Consider the following 15,607-nt stretch of genomic DNA (forward strand, 5'->3'; position numbering starts at 1 on the left):
CGGCAATTAATGAACTCAGCACACGACTAGGCCAGGGAGGAACAGCGAGTGAGTTGGGTTTAACGCCGCTTTTAACAGTATTACAGTTATATCGCGGCGTGTCAGCTTAATGTGGGAGGAAATCCCGAAGTGATGTAGGTCTCAGACGTTTACCACTTCGGTGAAACCCTCGAGCGCGGGTATGGTGCTGACACACCTAGAAACATAATCGGGGCGAACCGGGATTCGAACCCACAATCAGAGTGCAGGTTTATTACATTGTGTAAGCTGTCATTCTTACAGTGTTGTGACCATGATTTCGGATGTGTCGAGCACTTGGGTAAGTCGATTTCTTTCCCAGATCCCTTGGAATTCGACACAACGTTGTTCGGGTTTGTTTTCATTTGATATTCAATGAATGTGCATAAAAAAAACCCCAAATTTGACAACATTGAAAATGAGAAATATTGAAAATGTTAGCACGAGGTTTGGAATGCTCAATTCAGCGCCGTCATATTTACATGTACCATATAGCTGTTCACTCTGTGAAAACGGAATGTATACATGCAGTGTAGTTCTCAGTTGTACCATGACAAAATACAAAGCGAACTCTTTGGTCTTTGATAATGAATGAGTGAATGGGCATGGATTGAGTCCAATTACTAAAAGAATCATTGAAAATTGCCTTTAAATAAACCTATGTCGCAATAAATACTCCAACGTTGTAATTAACGCACTTCGCTAGCATACAAGATATTTTTCTAAACCTCTGTTGTTATAACAGTACTGCTTTCTTTGTGACGTCATCGTCGGAGAATGAGACGCTCAAATTTTTTAATTCTCTCTCTTTGATATAAATTGAGAAACCTTAAATTTGGCCGAAAACTCGTCAACGATATAACCTGCATTTTAGAGAATTTGCCGGATATGGAAAACATATTCTTGAGTCAAGAACAAGTCATACCCTTTGACCTATCACTGACAAGATCGCCTCCAGGGTCAAGTGGATAGAGCATCGGCATTAGATGATATTACAAGGACAAGTTGGCTCTGAGGCAGTATAATGTCTTAGTAGGGTATCTACGTTAAAACTACGGCTTGGTATACCAGTGGGCTAGCACTAAAACACGAGCATTAGCCTGGACTAGTAAAAGCAGTCATACACACACGCACGCACACAAATAATCGCACACTTACTCACGTGCTTGTACATCCTATATAAGTGCAATAATCTTGAACGCGACGTTAAAACCCATTCACCTCACCTTCACATTGCCCCCTCCCCATCACCTCACCCCACCTCACCTCACCCCACCTCACCTCACTTTACCCCACCCCTCCATCCCCCTCCACCCCACCTCACCTCATTACTGACAATGTTTGCTGGCAACAAACTCTGAATCCAACTATCACGTGACTAAAACACAAACGTCATCAATTTTAACATTACTTGCGAGAAATCAAGTTTGATTCAACTCATTTTCATGGCGATGGTCTCATTATAACTGAGCGAACTCTATGGCAGTTATTGACTTTCTAGATGCAGTTTAGCTGCGATGAGATGTCCCCGTGGCCCGAGTCGTCAGCAGACAGAGAGACAGACGGACGACGGGCCAAGCCTCAGTAACAGGATACAACGCCGCTCGTAGCTTGAGCCCCTACGCTACACACAAAAGAAGTCTTCAGAAGAATGTAGTGTCTCTGGTTGATATCTTGACCTCCGCCACACCTATGTAGATACCCTCCTTTGTCCGGTCAATCGTGTAGACGGACTTCTCAGTCGCCCTCCTGTAGGGAGATGGACATAAACGTGTAATACAATCTATGGACAATGTTTTACAAATGATGTGGCTACCTTTCGGTGGTCATTGCCAATACCAGCTGTGATGATGACAATTCATTCGTGGATACAAAGTAACAAAAGATACTCGTCTCACACCTGCCTCTGCGATACGACTCTGCTGTTCTGAGTACGACGTTAGATATCAATTGAATTTATGATGTGAGCACAGACATATGCTGTTATTATTTGAAATCGTTTGGAAGAAAAATGCCTTGGCTCCAGTACACGTATTCGATTCAAGACAACGTTTATCCGCTAGTCGGAAAATCGCGGTTTTAAAGGAATTAGCTCAAAGCGTGCGAGAAAAAACACGTGCAGCATGGACTAGCTGGAGTCATGACATGATAAATATAACAACTACTCATCACCTGCCTCTGCAGCTCAGTGGGAACACAGTGGGTTACAAAACTCATGTGAGGTTGCAGGTTCGATTCACGTCATGAAATTTTCATGTAAAAATGTGACTTTAAACCAGTCATCAATCAGAATTGTGTTCACACCAAGAGGCAACTTTATAAAACGTTAATTGTAAAGCCTGGGTAGGAACAATTGAAATGCAAAACCTCAAAGTAGGTTAAGAAGTGATCTATTTCAAAACCCAAGTTTGGAAGAGAACTGCCTCAAAGCTTGGGCTTGGACAATGAGCTTGTTACTAGGTTTACCCGAGGTTGTGAGGAACCTAATGCAATATGGGGTACGGTAATAGGTTTAGAATAGCGTTTAATGGTGTTACGGGCGTGGTTGGGGATGGGGTGTGGCAAAAGCTATTTTAGCAGTATAACTGGATTAAGTTGGTGATTGGTGGTTGGTTGTCACTAACACATGTTAATGGTCTATCGTAGTAATTTTCATTGTCAGCAACATGTATGAAAGGAATACTACTAGTCACACAACCACATCACATTTCTGAACATAAAGATTATTAAACCTCGCCGGGAAACGAACCTGCAACCTCTTGAATTGTAGCCCTTCACGCTACCACCCTTGCTACGGAGACTGTTGTCGCTAACAGTGATTGAGTCAAAAATCGAAACTGATGATTTACTAACATCGTTTTGTAACAATGGCAATAGTTATTTATGAAGCTGCTTCCTCGGCTTTGTTAAACTATGTGATCTGAATCAGGCTTCCGTTCCACAAAGCCACCTTAGCTCTGAGAGGATCGTAGCTCCCTTACTTTAACATGGCTTACGGCAGTCGTAGTGCTGAGACGATCGTAACTCCCATACTTTAGCATAGGCTTACGACAGTCGTAGTGCTGAGACGATCGTAACTCCCATACTTTAACATAGGCTTACGACAGTCGTAGTGCTGAGACGATCGTAACTCCCATACTTTAGCATTGGCTTACGACAGTCGTAGTTCTAAGAAGATCGTAGCTCCATATTTTAACATAGGCTTACGACAGTCGTAGCCCTAAGAAGATTGTAGCTCCATACTTTAACATAGGCTTACGACAGTCGTAGTTCTAAGAAGATCGTAGCTCCATACTTTAACATAGGCTTACGACAGTCGTAGTTCTAAGAAGATCGTAGCTCCATACTTTAACATAGGCTTACGACAGTCGTAGTTCTAAGAAGATCGTAGCTCCATACTTTAACATAGGCTTACGACAGTCGTAGTTCTAAGAAGATCGTAGCTCCATACTTTAACATAGGCTTACGACAGTCGTAGTTCTAAGAAGATCGTAGCTCCATACTTTAACATAGGCTTACGACAGTCGTAGTTCTAAGAAGATCGTAGCTCCATACTTTAACATAGGCTTACGTCAGTCGTAGCGCTATGAAGATCGTAGCTCCATACTTTAACATAGGCTTACGTCAGTCGTAGCGCTATGAAGATCGTAGCTCCATACTTTAACATAGGCTTACGACAGTCGTAGTGTTAAGAAGATCGTAGCTCCATACTTTAAAATAGGTTTACAACAGTCGTAGTGCTGAGACGATCGTAGCTCCATACCTTAACATAGGCTTACAACAGTCGTAATGCGGAGAGGATCGTAGCTCCATACTTTAACATAGATTTACAACAGGCGTAGCGCTAAGACGATCTAACTCCCATACTTTAACATAGACTTACGACAGTCGTCGTGCTAAGAAGATCGTAGCTCCCATACTTTATATAGGAAAGTATAGAGTAACAGCGCTGGGGTATTTTTTTAATTACCTCTTTTTGCGAACGTCCTCAATTGCATGGATCCTGTTTCGTCGGGCGAAGATTAACTCTTTCGCAGCGTCCTTGAAAGATCTGTTGGTGGCCACGTAGATAAATGGATTGAGCATGCTGGCCAGTTTGGCGAACATGGTGGGGAGAGTGGTCGTCCATATAGGCAGGTTGGGGTCGTACACTGACCACAGGCACACGAAGGTGTAGGGGGACCACACTATGGTGAAGATGATGACCATTGTCAGACACATCTGGAACAAACCATACTCATCATCATTATTTCAAAAGAAAATGGCATATCACTTGATTAATTTAAGAAATGGTCCGAAACGGAGGACTCTTATCTAGCATTGCAACAATCAGTTGCATTCAAAACCTGTTTTAATACAAAGTACTATGTTATGCCAATGTATCTATTATTGACTGAGGCATCAAGATGTATCTTTCTGAAAAAAAGGCTGTACGCATGGCCCAGCCATCTAGAATTTGCTGGAATTTGAATTTGTTGCGGCCCTTAGGTGTGCGGGAATCTATGATCGTAAGTACGAATCTTGGTTCGCCCTGATTATGTTTCTAGCTTTGTCAGAACCATGCCCCTGCTCGGGGGCTTCTCCAAAGTGGTAAACGTCTGAGACCTGAGTCACTTTATAATCGCAATGCTGTTCAAAGCGGCGGTAAAACCAACTCACCCACTCGTGAATTTAACTTGGCGAAACACCTAAAGTCTGACAGAATTGCTCCAGATGGGTAATTAAGTGTTTCTTTGTAACAAAATGCTGTCTATCGGCAGGTTACCACCGTTATCTTTTCTCAAAGTCGGGCAAGAATGATGAGAATGATCGAAAATATGTTAGTTCACACATGGCGGTTGTAATTTGCACAACGCGATGAATAGGATCATTTCAGCTTAAACTATCATTACTATAATATACAGGGACAATATTCATTATGAAAGACACGATAAGCTACCGATAGTTAATAAAGTAAATGCTGCCTAAATGTTCGCTGTCAATTCCAGGACCGCGTCCGTGGTCTAGTGGGAGAGCGTCTTCCTTGAGGGCAGAAGGTCCGGGGTTCGATCCCAGGCAGCGTCATTCCAAAAGATGGAAAAGATGGTACCTGTTGTTACCCTGCCTGGCATCAAGGGACTAAAACACTGCTGGATCGGCAAGGAGTCAGTACACTGTGTCTGAGTGGTGTACTCATGTTAAACTGTTATTGTATCTCAGTGGGCTAGCGCTATAACAATTTATAGATTTGTACAAGCACACACACACACACACACACACACACACACACACACACACACACACACACATAAAAGAAGAATAATCTTGAACGCGACCTCAAATCCTATTTTACCTCACCTCACCTCACCTCACCTCACCTCATAGTCAATCTATCTGAATTATGACTTAGTGCAATCGTTGAGGATTAAGCAGATTTATTCATCTGTAAGGAATTGGTTTCCAGTAATAGGTTCGCAAGGGCAACGAGTAACTGTTTTAGCTCGGCCACTGATCACGTCTCGCCCCGTGTTGGAAACAGGGAGAGACGAGAGACTGAGATTTACCATCACGCAGACAGAGTGGAACATGTGCCTGCAGGTGTCTAGGCTTCATCTTCCTCTGTTGCAGATCGCTCACGATCGTATTGCCACTTTGATGAACATTTGGATATTGTGAGAAAACGGGAGAGATACTTTAAATACTGCCTGGTAGACATTGCTACTGATTTATAGTTGATTATTGGTGTGTCCCACGTACTTATGTGAGTATTGCTTTACGCCGTTTTAGCAATACTCCAGCAACATCACGTCAGGGGACACCGGAAATGAGCTTCACACATTGAACCCATGTCGGGAATAGAACTCGGATCTTCGGCGTGAGGAGCGAACGCTTTACCCACTAGGCTACCCGACGCCCCAGTACATAATGATATAAACATATACTGTCCTAAAATGCCTTGTTCATTAAGCTATGCTGATTCTGTTACAACTGCTTATAATTCGTAGTTTTGCATGTATATCAGAATATATTTTCTATTTATGCATCCATTGAACTGTAGATCAGAAAGTCTTATTTACAGAGGTTAAGTGAGGTGAAATTGGGTTTAACGTCGCGTCCATGATTATTGCACTTATATAGCGACGTGCATGCACGTGTGTGTATGTGGCTGCTTGTACTAGTCCGGGCTGAAGCCGATTTATAGTGCTAGCCCACTGAGATACCATGCTGCAGTTTTAAAATAAATACCCCACTCAGACACAGTATACTGACTCCGAGCCAACCAGTCCTTGTTTTAGCCCCTAATGCCTTGCGCCAGACAGGGTAACAACAAGTATAATCTTTTATCGGCTTTTGGTATGACGCGCTCGGGGATCGAACCCCGGACCTTCCGCTCTCCGGGCGGACACTCTACCACTAGACCACGGAGTCGGTCCTTATTTACAGAGAAGCAAGACCCAGATAATAGTGAAATTATCAGAATCATAATATCATTACAATGGGATCTTACTGCTCGCTACCGCGACACAAAGATCTGAGAGGGGGCACGGGTGGCCCAGTCGTCTAAGGCGCCGCGATTCGCTGTGCAGAGTTGCGTCCCTTGGGCACGCCAGAAACCTATGATTGTGGGTGTTCGAATCCCGGTTCGCCCCAATTATGTTTCTAGGTTTGTCAGCACCATACCCGTGCTCGTGGGTTTAACCGAAGTGGTAAACATCTGAGACCTGCATCACTTCGGGCTTTCCTCCCACATTAAGCTGACACGCCGCGATATAACTGGAATACTGTTAAAAGCTGCTTTAAACCAAACACACTCACTCAAAGATCTGAGAACATCCCTTTACAGGCAACATCAGAACGACCTTACTTCCGACCAATAAGGACTTCGCTTACGAGAACGGGATGTGTTTGCGAATTCCAAACGACAGTACGACTGATTCCGAATACTTACATGGTCTATCTTTCGATTCAGTGGGATAAATATTTGACAGACTCTCCATAGCCCATGGAAAGTACTGCCATACAGTCTGGGCCATCTACTGTGCATTTGTTTGTTTTGTTCAGTTTTCAACAGAGAACATTTGTCCAAATATATTTCAACGGTAATCTGGAATGGAAGACGCCATTTGAAACTAGTTTCGTGTAGCTCGAGAAAGCTGCTTTCTGAATGGCTTATGTCGACTTCCTGTTCATGTCATTAGTCGGTTAGAGTTCTCAAAGGGTCGTTCTGACGTGACCTGTAATGGGATGTCCTCAGATCTTTGATTTAGCTGTAGCGAACAATCAATATCTTGGTGCGTTGCCAAACGTTAATCGCTTGCAAGCGATGTACAGCAATTCACTTTACGACAGGGCGCTAACCTTCAACCGCTTGCAATCGCACCAATCGCTGGCTGACCAAACCGAAAAGGTGGCTGACGGAAATTTAAGCTTGACAGCGGAACAAAAAATTCTTGACTGGATCAACTGGGAAATGGGCAAAGGCAGCTGACACCCTAGCGTCCCCAGTCTGCTCCACATCTTCAAAGTATTCATCAACAGTCATAAAGCCTCTTCTATTACGTTCTTCATTAGGGCAAGGCAACAAAGCGGTAGTTGCGCCGCCATTTGGAAGAATGCGCAAGCGCTTCAACTCCAGAATCAATCTCATTAAAATCAAATCTCAGTTCCAGCTATCGCAAACAAAGATTTGAGGACCTCCCAGTAGAGGTCAGGTCAGAACGACCTTTCATCCGACCAATCAGCGTCGCTTACCAGATCATGAAAGTGACAGTCGGAATGTGATTTGTAATCATGCAATCATGCAAACTTTAACACTGGGTATTCCGAACTATAGTTACGGGTTTAACGACTGAATCCATACAATCTGCACCACTTATTAGCGATTCCAGAATGTTCGTTTGTTCAGGTTTCTTATTTTTATTCGAGAATTTGTCAAAATATGTTTCGAAGCGTAGCCGCTAATTTGAAATTAGTGCCGTAAAGCACGAGAAAGCTGCCTTCTGATTGGTCATTTCATTGGTCGTTCAAAGTTCGCGCAAGTTCGTTCTGACGTGACCCGTAATGGGATGTCCTCAGATCTTTGTTTAGCGGTAGCGAGAACTTAGAGCTTATTTTAATGAGATTGCTCCAGAATGAGCGATTACTTTGCTTTATACAGTTGCTTTAAGCGACTTGTGGCTTGCAACGCGCCCCTTATTCTAATAAGATTGAATTTAGTTCAGTGTCATCCTTCTTACCCCAGTGACTTTGATCTCAACCTTCATCTTGTGGACTTGCTTTGCTTCATCAAGGTCCATAGTTTTACGTGTGTTCATTCTCAGCGTCGCGGACTTCTTCACTATCTTATAGTAGGAGAAGGACATGATCGCAATGTGGATGAGGTAGCAGAAGACCACGAGGCAGTAGACGTAGGCGACGTCCCAGTCCTTGTCACTAGTCCAGTCGATGCTGCACGACGTCCCGAACGGCTCGATGGTGTAGCGGCTCCACCCGAACAGCGGTGGCGACGTCCATAGCAGAGTGTACAGCCACGTGAGAAACAGCACGAACTGGGTCATACTCACCGTCAACTTGTAGTCTAGGGGATAGAATTAGAGGCAATAAAACCAGCTGACTGACATTGATAACACTGTATACGCTACAACAGTAAAACAAGAACTCAACGGTCACGCCTACTCAGACAATTCTGGCGAAAGTTGAAACAGACCCCTGAAATGGAACCGCACTTTTTGTCTCGCCAGTTCGTGGCTGGATAATACGATGTCAAACCCGTATCCATCAGTTACCAATGCCACAAGGTGAAAGAATATGCACACATCGTAATATTTCAAAAGGAGATGAAATGCATTAAATTTTGTATTCTTTTGTCCGGCTCCTGATTTTATAAGAAACGAGATGTCCCAGGTCAAGGAACCATTGTGTCATGGAGTCACAGAGCCATTGTCTTATGGTGTCATGAAGTCACAGAACCATTGTTTCATGGTGTCATAGATTCACCGAGCCACTGTGTCATTGCTCACGGAGTCACAGAACCATTGTCTCATGGTTTATTGGAGTCACAGAACCGTTGTCTTATGGTGTCATAGTCACAGAACCATTGTCTCATGGTGTCATGGATCCAACCAAACAATTATCTCATGGTGTCATAGAGACACCGAGCCACGGTGTCATTGTGTCAAGGAGTCACAGAACCATTGTGTCATGGTGTCATGGAGTCACAGAATCATTGTCTCATGGTATCATGGAGTCACAGAACCATTGTCTCATGGTGTCATAGTCACAGAACCATTGTCTCATGGTGCCATGGAGTCACAGGACTATTGTGTCATTGTGTCATAGATTCACCGAGCCACTGTGTCATTGCTCACGGAGTCACAGAACCATTGTCTCATGGTTTATTGGAGTCACAGAACCGTTGTCTTATGGTGTCATAGTCACAGAACCATTGTCTCATGGTGTCATGGATCCAACCAAACAATTATCTCATGGTGTCATAGAGACACCGAGCCACGGTGTCATTTTGTCATGGTGCCATGGAGTCACCAAACCATTATCTCATGTTGTCATAGAGACAACGAGCCTCTGTGTCATTGTGTCATGAAGTCACAGAAACATTGTCTCATGGTGTCATGGAGTCACAGGACTATTGTGTCATTGTGTCATGGAGTCACAGAACCATTGTCTCATGGTGTCATGCAGTCACAGAACCAATGTCTCATGGTGTCATGGAGTCACAGAACCATTGTCTCATGGTGTCATGGAGTCACAGAACCATTGTCTCGTGGTGTCATGGAGTCACAGAACCATTGCCTCATGATGTCATGGAGTGGAACCAATGTCTACACAGGACATGGGGCATGGAATAATTGAACCAATGTCTACACGGGACATGGAGTAATGGAACCAATGTGTTCACGGGACATGGAGTAATGGAACCAATGTCCACACGGGACATTGAGTAATGGAGCCAGTGTCTACACAGCACATTGAGCATGGAATAATTGAACCAATGTCTACACGGGACATGGGATAATTGAACCAATGTCTACACGGGACATGCAACAGTTGAACCAATGTCTATACGTGACATGGAATAATGGAACCAATGTCTACACGGGACATGGAGTAATGGAACCAATGTCTACACAGGACATGGAATAATGGAACCAATGCCTACACAGGACATGGGGCATGGAATAATGGAACCAATGTATACATGGGACATGGAGTAATGGAACCACTGTCTACACGGGACATGGAGTAATGGAACAAATGTTTACACGTGACATGGAGTAATAGAACCAATGTCTACACTTGGCATTCAGTAATGGAACCAATGTCTACACGAGACATTGAGTAATGGAACCAATGTCTACACTTGGCATTGAGTAATAGAACCAATGTCTACACGGGACATGGGGCATGGAATAATTGAACCAATGTCCACACGGGACATGGAGTAAGGGAACCAAATGTCTACACGGGACATGGGGCATTGAATAATTGAACCAATGTCCACAGGGGACATGGAGTAATTGAACCAAATGTGAACATGAGACTCGAAGCAATGGAACCAAATGTCTACACGGGACATGAAGTAATGGAACCAATGTCGACACGGGACATGGAGTAATGGAACCAATGTCTACACGGGACACGGGACATGGAGTAATTGAACCAATGTGTTCACGGCACATGGAGTAATAGAACCAATGTCTACACGGGACATGGAATAATGGAACCAATGTGTACACGGGACATGGAGTAATGGAATCAATGTCTACACGGGACATGGAGTAATGGAACCAATGTCTACACAGGACATGTGGCATGGAATAATGGAACCAATGTGTTCACGGGACATGAAGTAATGGAACCAAATGTCTACACGGGAAATGGGGCATGGAATAATGGAACCAATGTGTTCACGGGACATGAAGTAATGGAACCAATGTCTACACAGGACATGGAGTAATGGAACCAATGTCTATACGGGACATGGAGTGAGAGAACCAATGTCAATTCAGAACATGGAGTAATGGAACAAATGTCTACATTTAGCATGGAGTATTAGAACCAGTGTCTACACAGAACATGGAGTAATGGAACCAATGTCTACACGGGACATGGAGTAATAGAACCAATGTCTACACTTGGCATTGAGTAATGGAACCAAATGTCTACACGTGACATGGAGTAATAGAACCAATGTCTACCCGGGACATGGAGTAATGGAACAAGGTCTACACGTGACATGGAGAAATGGAACCAATGTCTACACGGGGCATGGAGTAATGGAACCAATGTCCACACGGGACATGGAGTAATGGAACCTATGTCTACACGGGACATGGAGTAATGGAACCAATGTCTACACAACATGGAGTAATGGAACCAATGTCTACACGTGACATGGAGTAATGAAACCAAATGTCTACACGTGACATGGAGTAATAGAACCAATGTCTACAATTGGCATTGACTAATGGAACCAATGTCCACACGGGACATGGAGTAATGGAACCTATGTCTACACTGGGCGTGGAGTAATGGAACCAATGTCTACACAGGACGTTGAATAATGGAACAAATGTGAAATGGATACTAGGTAAATAATTGACATGTATCATACTTACTGAGATGAGGCTTGCAGACAGACACGTAACGGTAAATACTGATGACAGCAAGGGTGTTCATGGACGACTGGGCAAAGAGGAAGGTGAGGAATCCTTGCATCTTGCAGTACACCCAGCCAAACATGTACTTGTTGGCAAAGCCGGATATGGTGGTAAACGGGTAGCCGAAAGCCGTGATACACAAGTCTGAGAACGCCATGTTGACCAGCAGCATGTTGTGGGGCCGGGCGCGTAACTTCTTGCTCCGTAAAATAACATAACAGACGAGGCCGTTCCCAAACGTGGAGATGATACCTGCAATAAGTATGACACATAGGTTCTAGAGATTTAGATAGGTGTATATTGTCATTTCAATATTTACACAGTTTCATATAGTTCTCAGAGTCAGTGAAATACAGTGCGTTTATAACATGTGTGTGTGTGTGTGTTTGTGTGCGTGAGCGCGTGCCTGCATGTGTGTATGTGTGTGTGTGTGTGTGTGTGTGTGTGTGTGTGTGTGTGTGTGTGTGTGTGTGTGTGTGTGTGTGTGTGTGTTGAAGAAATTTCATTAGTGACAGCTGAATATGGCAAGACCTGCTCTTGTTTTTCTTAGAAATCGGAGAATCGGAGTCGGGTTATTGGGGCTATGAGTGAGTGAGTAACTGAGTGAGTTTGGTTTTACGCCCCTTTTAGCAATATTCCAGCAACATCACGGCGGGGGACACCAGAAATGGGCTTCATACTTGTACCCATGTTGGGATTCGAACCCGGGTCTTCGGCCTGACGAGCGAACGCTTTAACCACTGGGCTACCCCACCGCCCCCTTTGGGGCTATGAGCCAAAGCTTTAACAACAAGTCTACTTCATTTCCCGGCTGCATCAACCGAACCAGTCGTTAGTATAAATGTCATTCAGTAATGTCATTTTGTCATGAACACTTCAAGAGTGAGGAACACATACTTTTTTATTTCTATCAATGTCAATAACGGTGGCACATCATTTTGTCTTCTTCTGTGATGACCTTTGAGAAAAAAGACTGCAAAAAGAAACCCACAGTCTAAAAAGAACAGTAACTTCAACTTGTGCTTCATGTTTTTGTCAATCACTTCAAGTACTTTTCGTCTCCATGGTCCAGTGGATAGAGCGTCTGCCCAGAGAGCGGAAGGTCAGTGGTTCGATCCTCAATCATGTCACACCACGAGGCGTTGAAAGATGGTATTTATTGTTACCCTGTCTGGCGCTTGGCATTAAGGGGATAAAACACGAACCAGTCTCTCGGAGTCAGCAAACTGTGTCTTAATGGGGATATTCCTGTTTAAACTGGGTCATGGTATCTCAGTACTCAAAGGGCTAGCACTCCAAAACTGTCACTAGTCCGGCCAGCTGCACACGCACGCACGCACGCACGCACGCACGCACACACATGCATATGCTATTTTAGTGGAACAATCTTGAACGCGATGTTAAAATCAATTTGACCACACCTCACCTTCGTAAAGCTGATGTAAACAGCCCCTATTTTCTCTGCAGTGTTTTATTGTAAGATAAACAACGACCACGAGTCGTTTATTTCTTATATGAGATATCAACATAATGTACAGTCTCTTTAAGGATGTTGATAAAATTGACCTTTAAAAATATTTACCCTTTGTTAAGAATGTGCTCCCTCAAAAGAATCCAAAGTCCATTTTATGAACAGGTGGGTTTAGTATTGATATTTCTCGCATATCCTCAGATTATCTGTACCTTTTCTCCCAATACCAATTGGCATAATTATCTCTAATTTGGATGAGATCGATCGAGATTTATCGCGAAGCTACCTCACAAATAATGATGTCAGATAGCCACTCGATAAGAACAATGAAGAACGAAGCGTAGTTTATATCACGATAAGACATTCATGAAACTATCATGACGTCATTTCTGGAGGTTCGAACATGCGCTCGCAACTTGGTGACATCGTAATTTGGACGACGTTATTTTTTGAGAGGGAGGTGTCAAGTGAGTTGTTCCCAGTAGATGTAGCCGGGCAACAACAAAGATAATCACAATGGCCGAACGATCGCATCCAAAAGTGAGAGAGAAAATGGATTTGTCAGACGTTCCCGAGGTCGGATTCTATTCAGGGAGTGATATATATATATATATATATATATATATATGGTGTTACTAAAACTTGCAATCTTTGAAAATATTTACTCCTATTTATTTAAATAGGGGTAAATAGTTTCAAAGACTTTACAGTTTAGTGACACTCTTAAATAATCTGTACACAATATTGATATCTCTTATAAGAACTAATCAATTTTTTCTCGGACATCGGCTCGTCACTTTAAATGCTGCATGTCAGTCATTATATTCAGTGTATTCCCAGCCAATGGAATCCGTGATATAAACTGACATTGTATTACAGGGCCGATTTTAATGTGTTTCCAGTTTGTTTTTGAAATATTTAAATATCATTCCTCCCTTGTCACTTTGGTGTCAATGAACAAAAGTCACTTTTTGGAAAAATGTGCCCAAGCAGATATAGTTGTTGTCGCCTATTTGTAATCTTCTCTCCATTTATCTTGTAACTTACCATTGACGAATATGCTGGAAGAAAAAGCTTTGTTGAATACATTTCCAAACTTTCAAATCTTGGAAATAAGTAATGAAAATGCCCTCTTTTAAAACCTCGGAAAGATGATATTCCCAAGGCCATGTGCGGAAAGTGGTCGATTTGTAATGGATATATCATGGATAGCTTGTTAATTTATTTGTTGTTTAACGCCTCAATACGCAATATTCCAGCTATATGACGGCGGTCTGAAAATAATCGAGTCTGAACGAGACAATTCAGTGATTGACATCATGAGCATCCATCCACGAAATTGGGATACGATGACATGCATCAACCAAGTCAGCGAGCATGACCACCCGATCCTGTTAGTCGCCTCTTACGACAAGCAAAGTCGCCTTTTACTGCAAGAATGGTTTACTGAAGATAATTTTAAACCGGAATCTTCACGGGTCTCATGGATAGCGGTGAGGTCTTTCTTGGAAACATAAAGTAAACATGTTACGCTTTTAAATGGCGGGATGGTCGGTCTTTCTACTCACGGATACATTGCAATGATAAAGCTGTACATGTTCTTTCCAAAAGTTTTGACAAATAATACCAAATGATAACTGAAGGTAGCATAAAAGAGCAGTGGGAACATGTTTACACATTATGTTAATTATTCAAGAATAAACAAAGTAACAAGAATAACCGAGAAAGATGTACCAGATCCTAGATGTGATAACCAACATCAAAGAAAAGATGACTATCATGATATTTAAGACATCAAAGCCTGATAATAACCAGTCTCGATTATCCACCGAAACAGATTCCACTAGGCGGAAAGGACAAACTAGCCGTGTTGTTATATGATTCTATCACTGAAATTCAGTGATGACACACCTGGTGTTCACGAAAAGAGTAAACATGTCCTCCCTACCGGTACATCCGTCACTCCAACAAAGGATCATTTGTTATCTGCGATTCGACAGCGGCAATGCATGTGTCAAAGAGGTGTTACAGAAGAACTCAATAGGATTTGATCGCTGTACAATTGATTGCCATTTTTTACTCACCTATGAAGGCAAGGTACACAGACGTTGCAAAATACCCGATAGGCCCCAGTGACCGTAGTTTCCCTGATGCAAACAGCTGTTCCCAAGGGTCCAGCACTGTCACGTTCCCCATTCCCAGACTCTACTGCAACATGGACGGCAATATCCTATACCGTGACGCCGGTCCTTCAAATGTAAGCTTCATTGTCACGCGAACCATTTATAGATTGACTGTGACCTCGGCGTCTTCTCGCGCTTCATCAATGTCGACATGATGTTAAGCAGAAGTAAGAACACACGCTCATTAGAGGGATATGATTGGTCGTCTCTTGTGTCATGGCTCAGCAAAGTAGGAAGATACATCTACACCGATTCGCTGTAAATGAAAGCAACAAAAT

The 15,607-nt window shown here is 43.1% G+C and overlaps 1 protein-coding gene across 1 annotated transcript; it reads right to left on the reverse strand.

Moving 5' to 3' along the window:
• Nucleotides 1–1,661: 1,661 nt before the first annotated feature.
• Nucleotides 1,662–15,342, reverse strand: LOC139474369 (opsin-5-like). The gene is made up of 5 exons (XM_071257355.1): nt 15,231–15,342; nt 11,634–11,927; nt 8,235–8,575; nt 3,989–4,239; nt 1,662–1,767 (listed from the first exon to the last, which is right to left on the reverse strand). The coding sequence occupies exons 1-5, from the start codon at nt 15,340–15,342 to the stop codon at nt 1,662–1,664; spliced, it is 1,104 nt and encodes a 367-aa protein (XP_071113456.1).
• Between the last annotated feature and the right edge of the window lie 265 nt (nt 15,343–15,607).

This window comes from Haliotis cracherodii, unplaced genomic scaffold (assembly GCF_022045235.1).
Source record: "Haliotis cracherodii isolate W230 unplaced genomic scaffold, xgHalCrac1.p SCAF_3, whole genome shotgun sequence".
NCBI lineage: Eukaryota > Metazoa > Mollusca > Gastropoda > Lepetellida > Haliotidae > Haliotis > Haliotis cracherodii.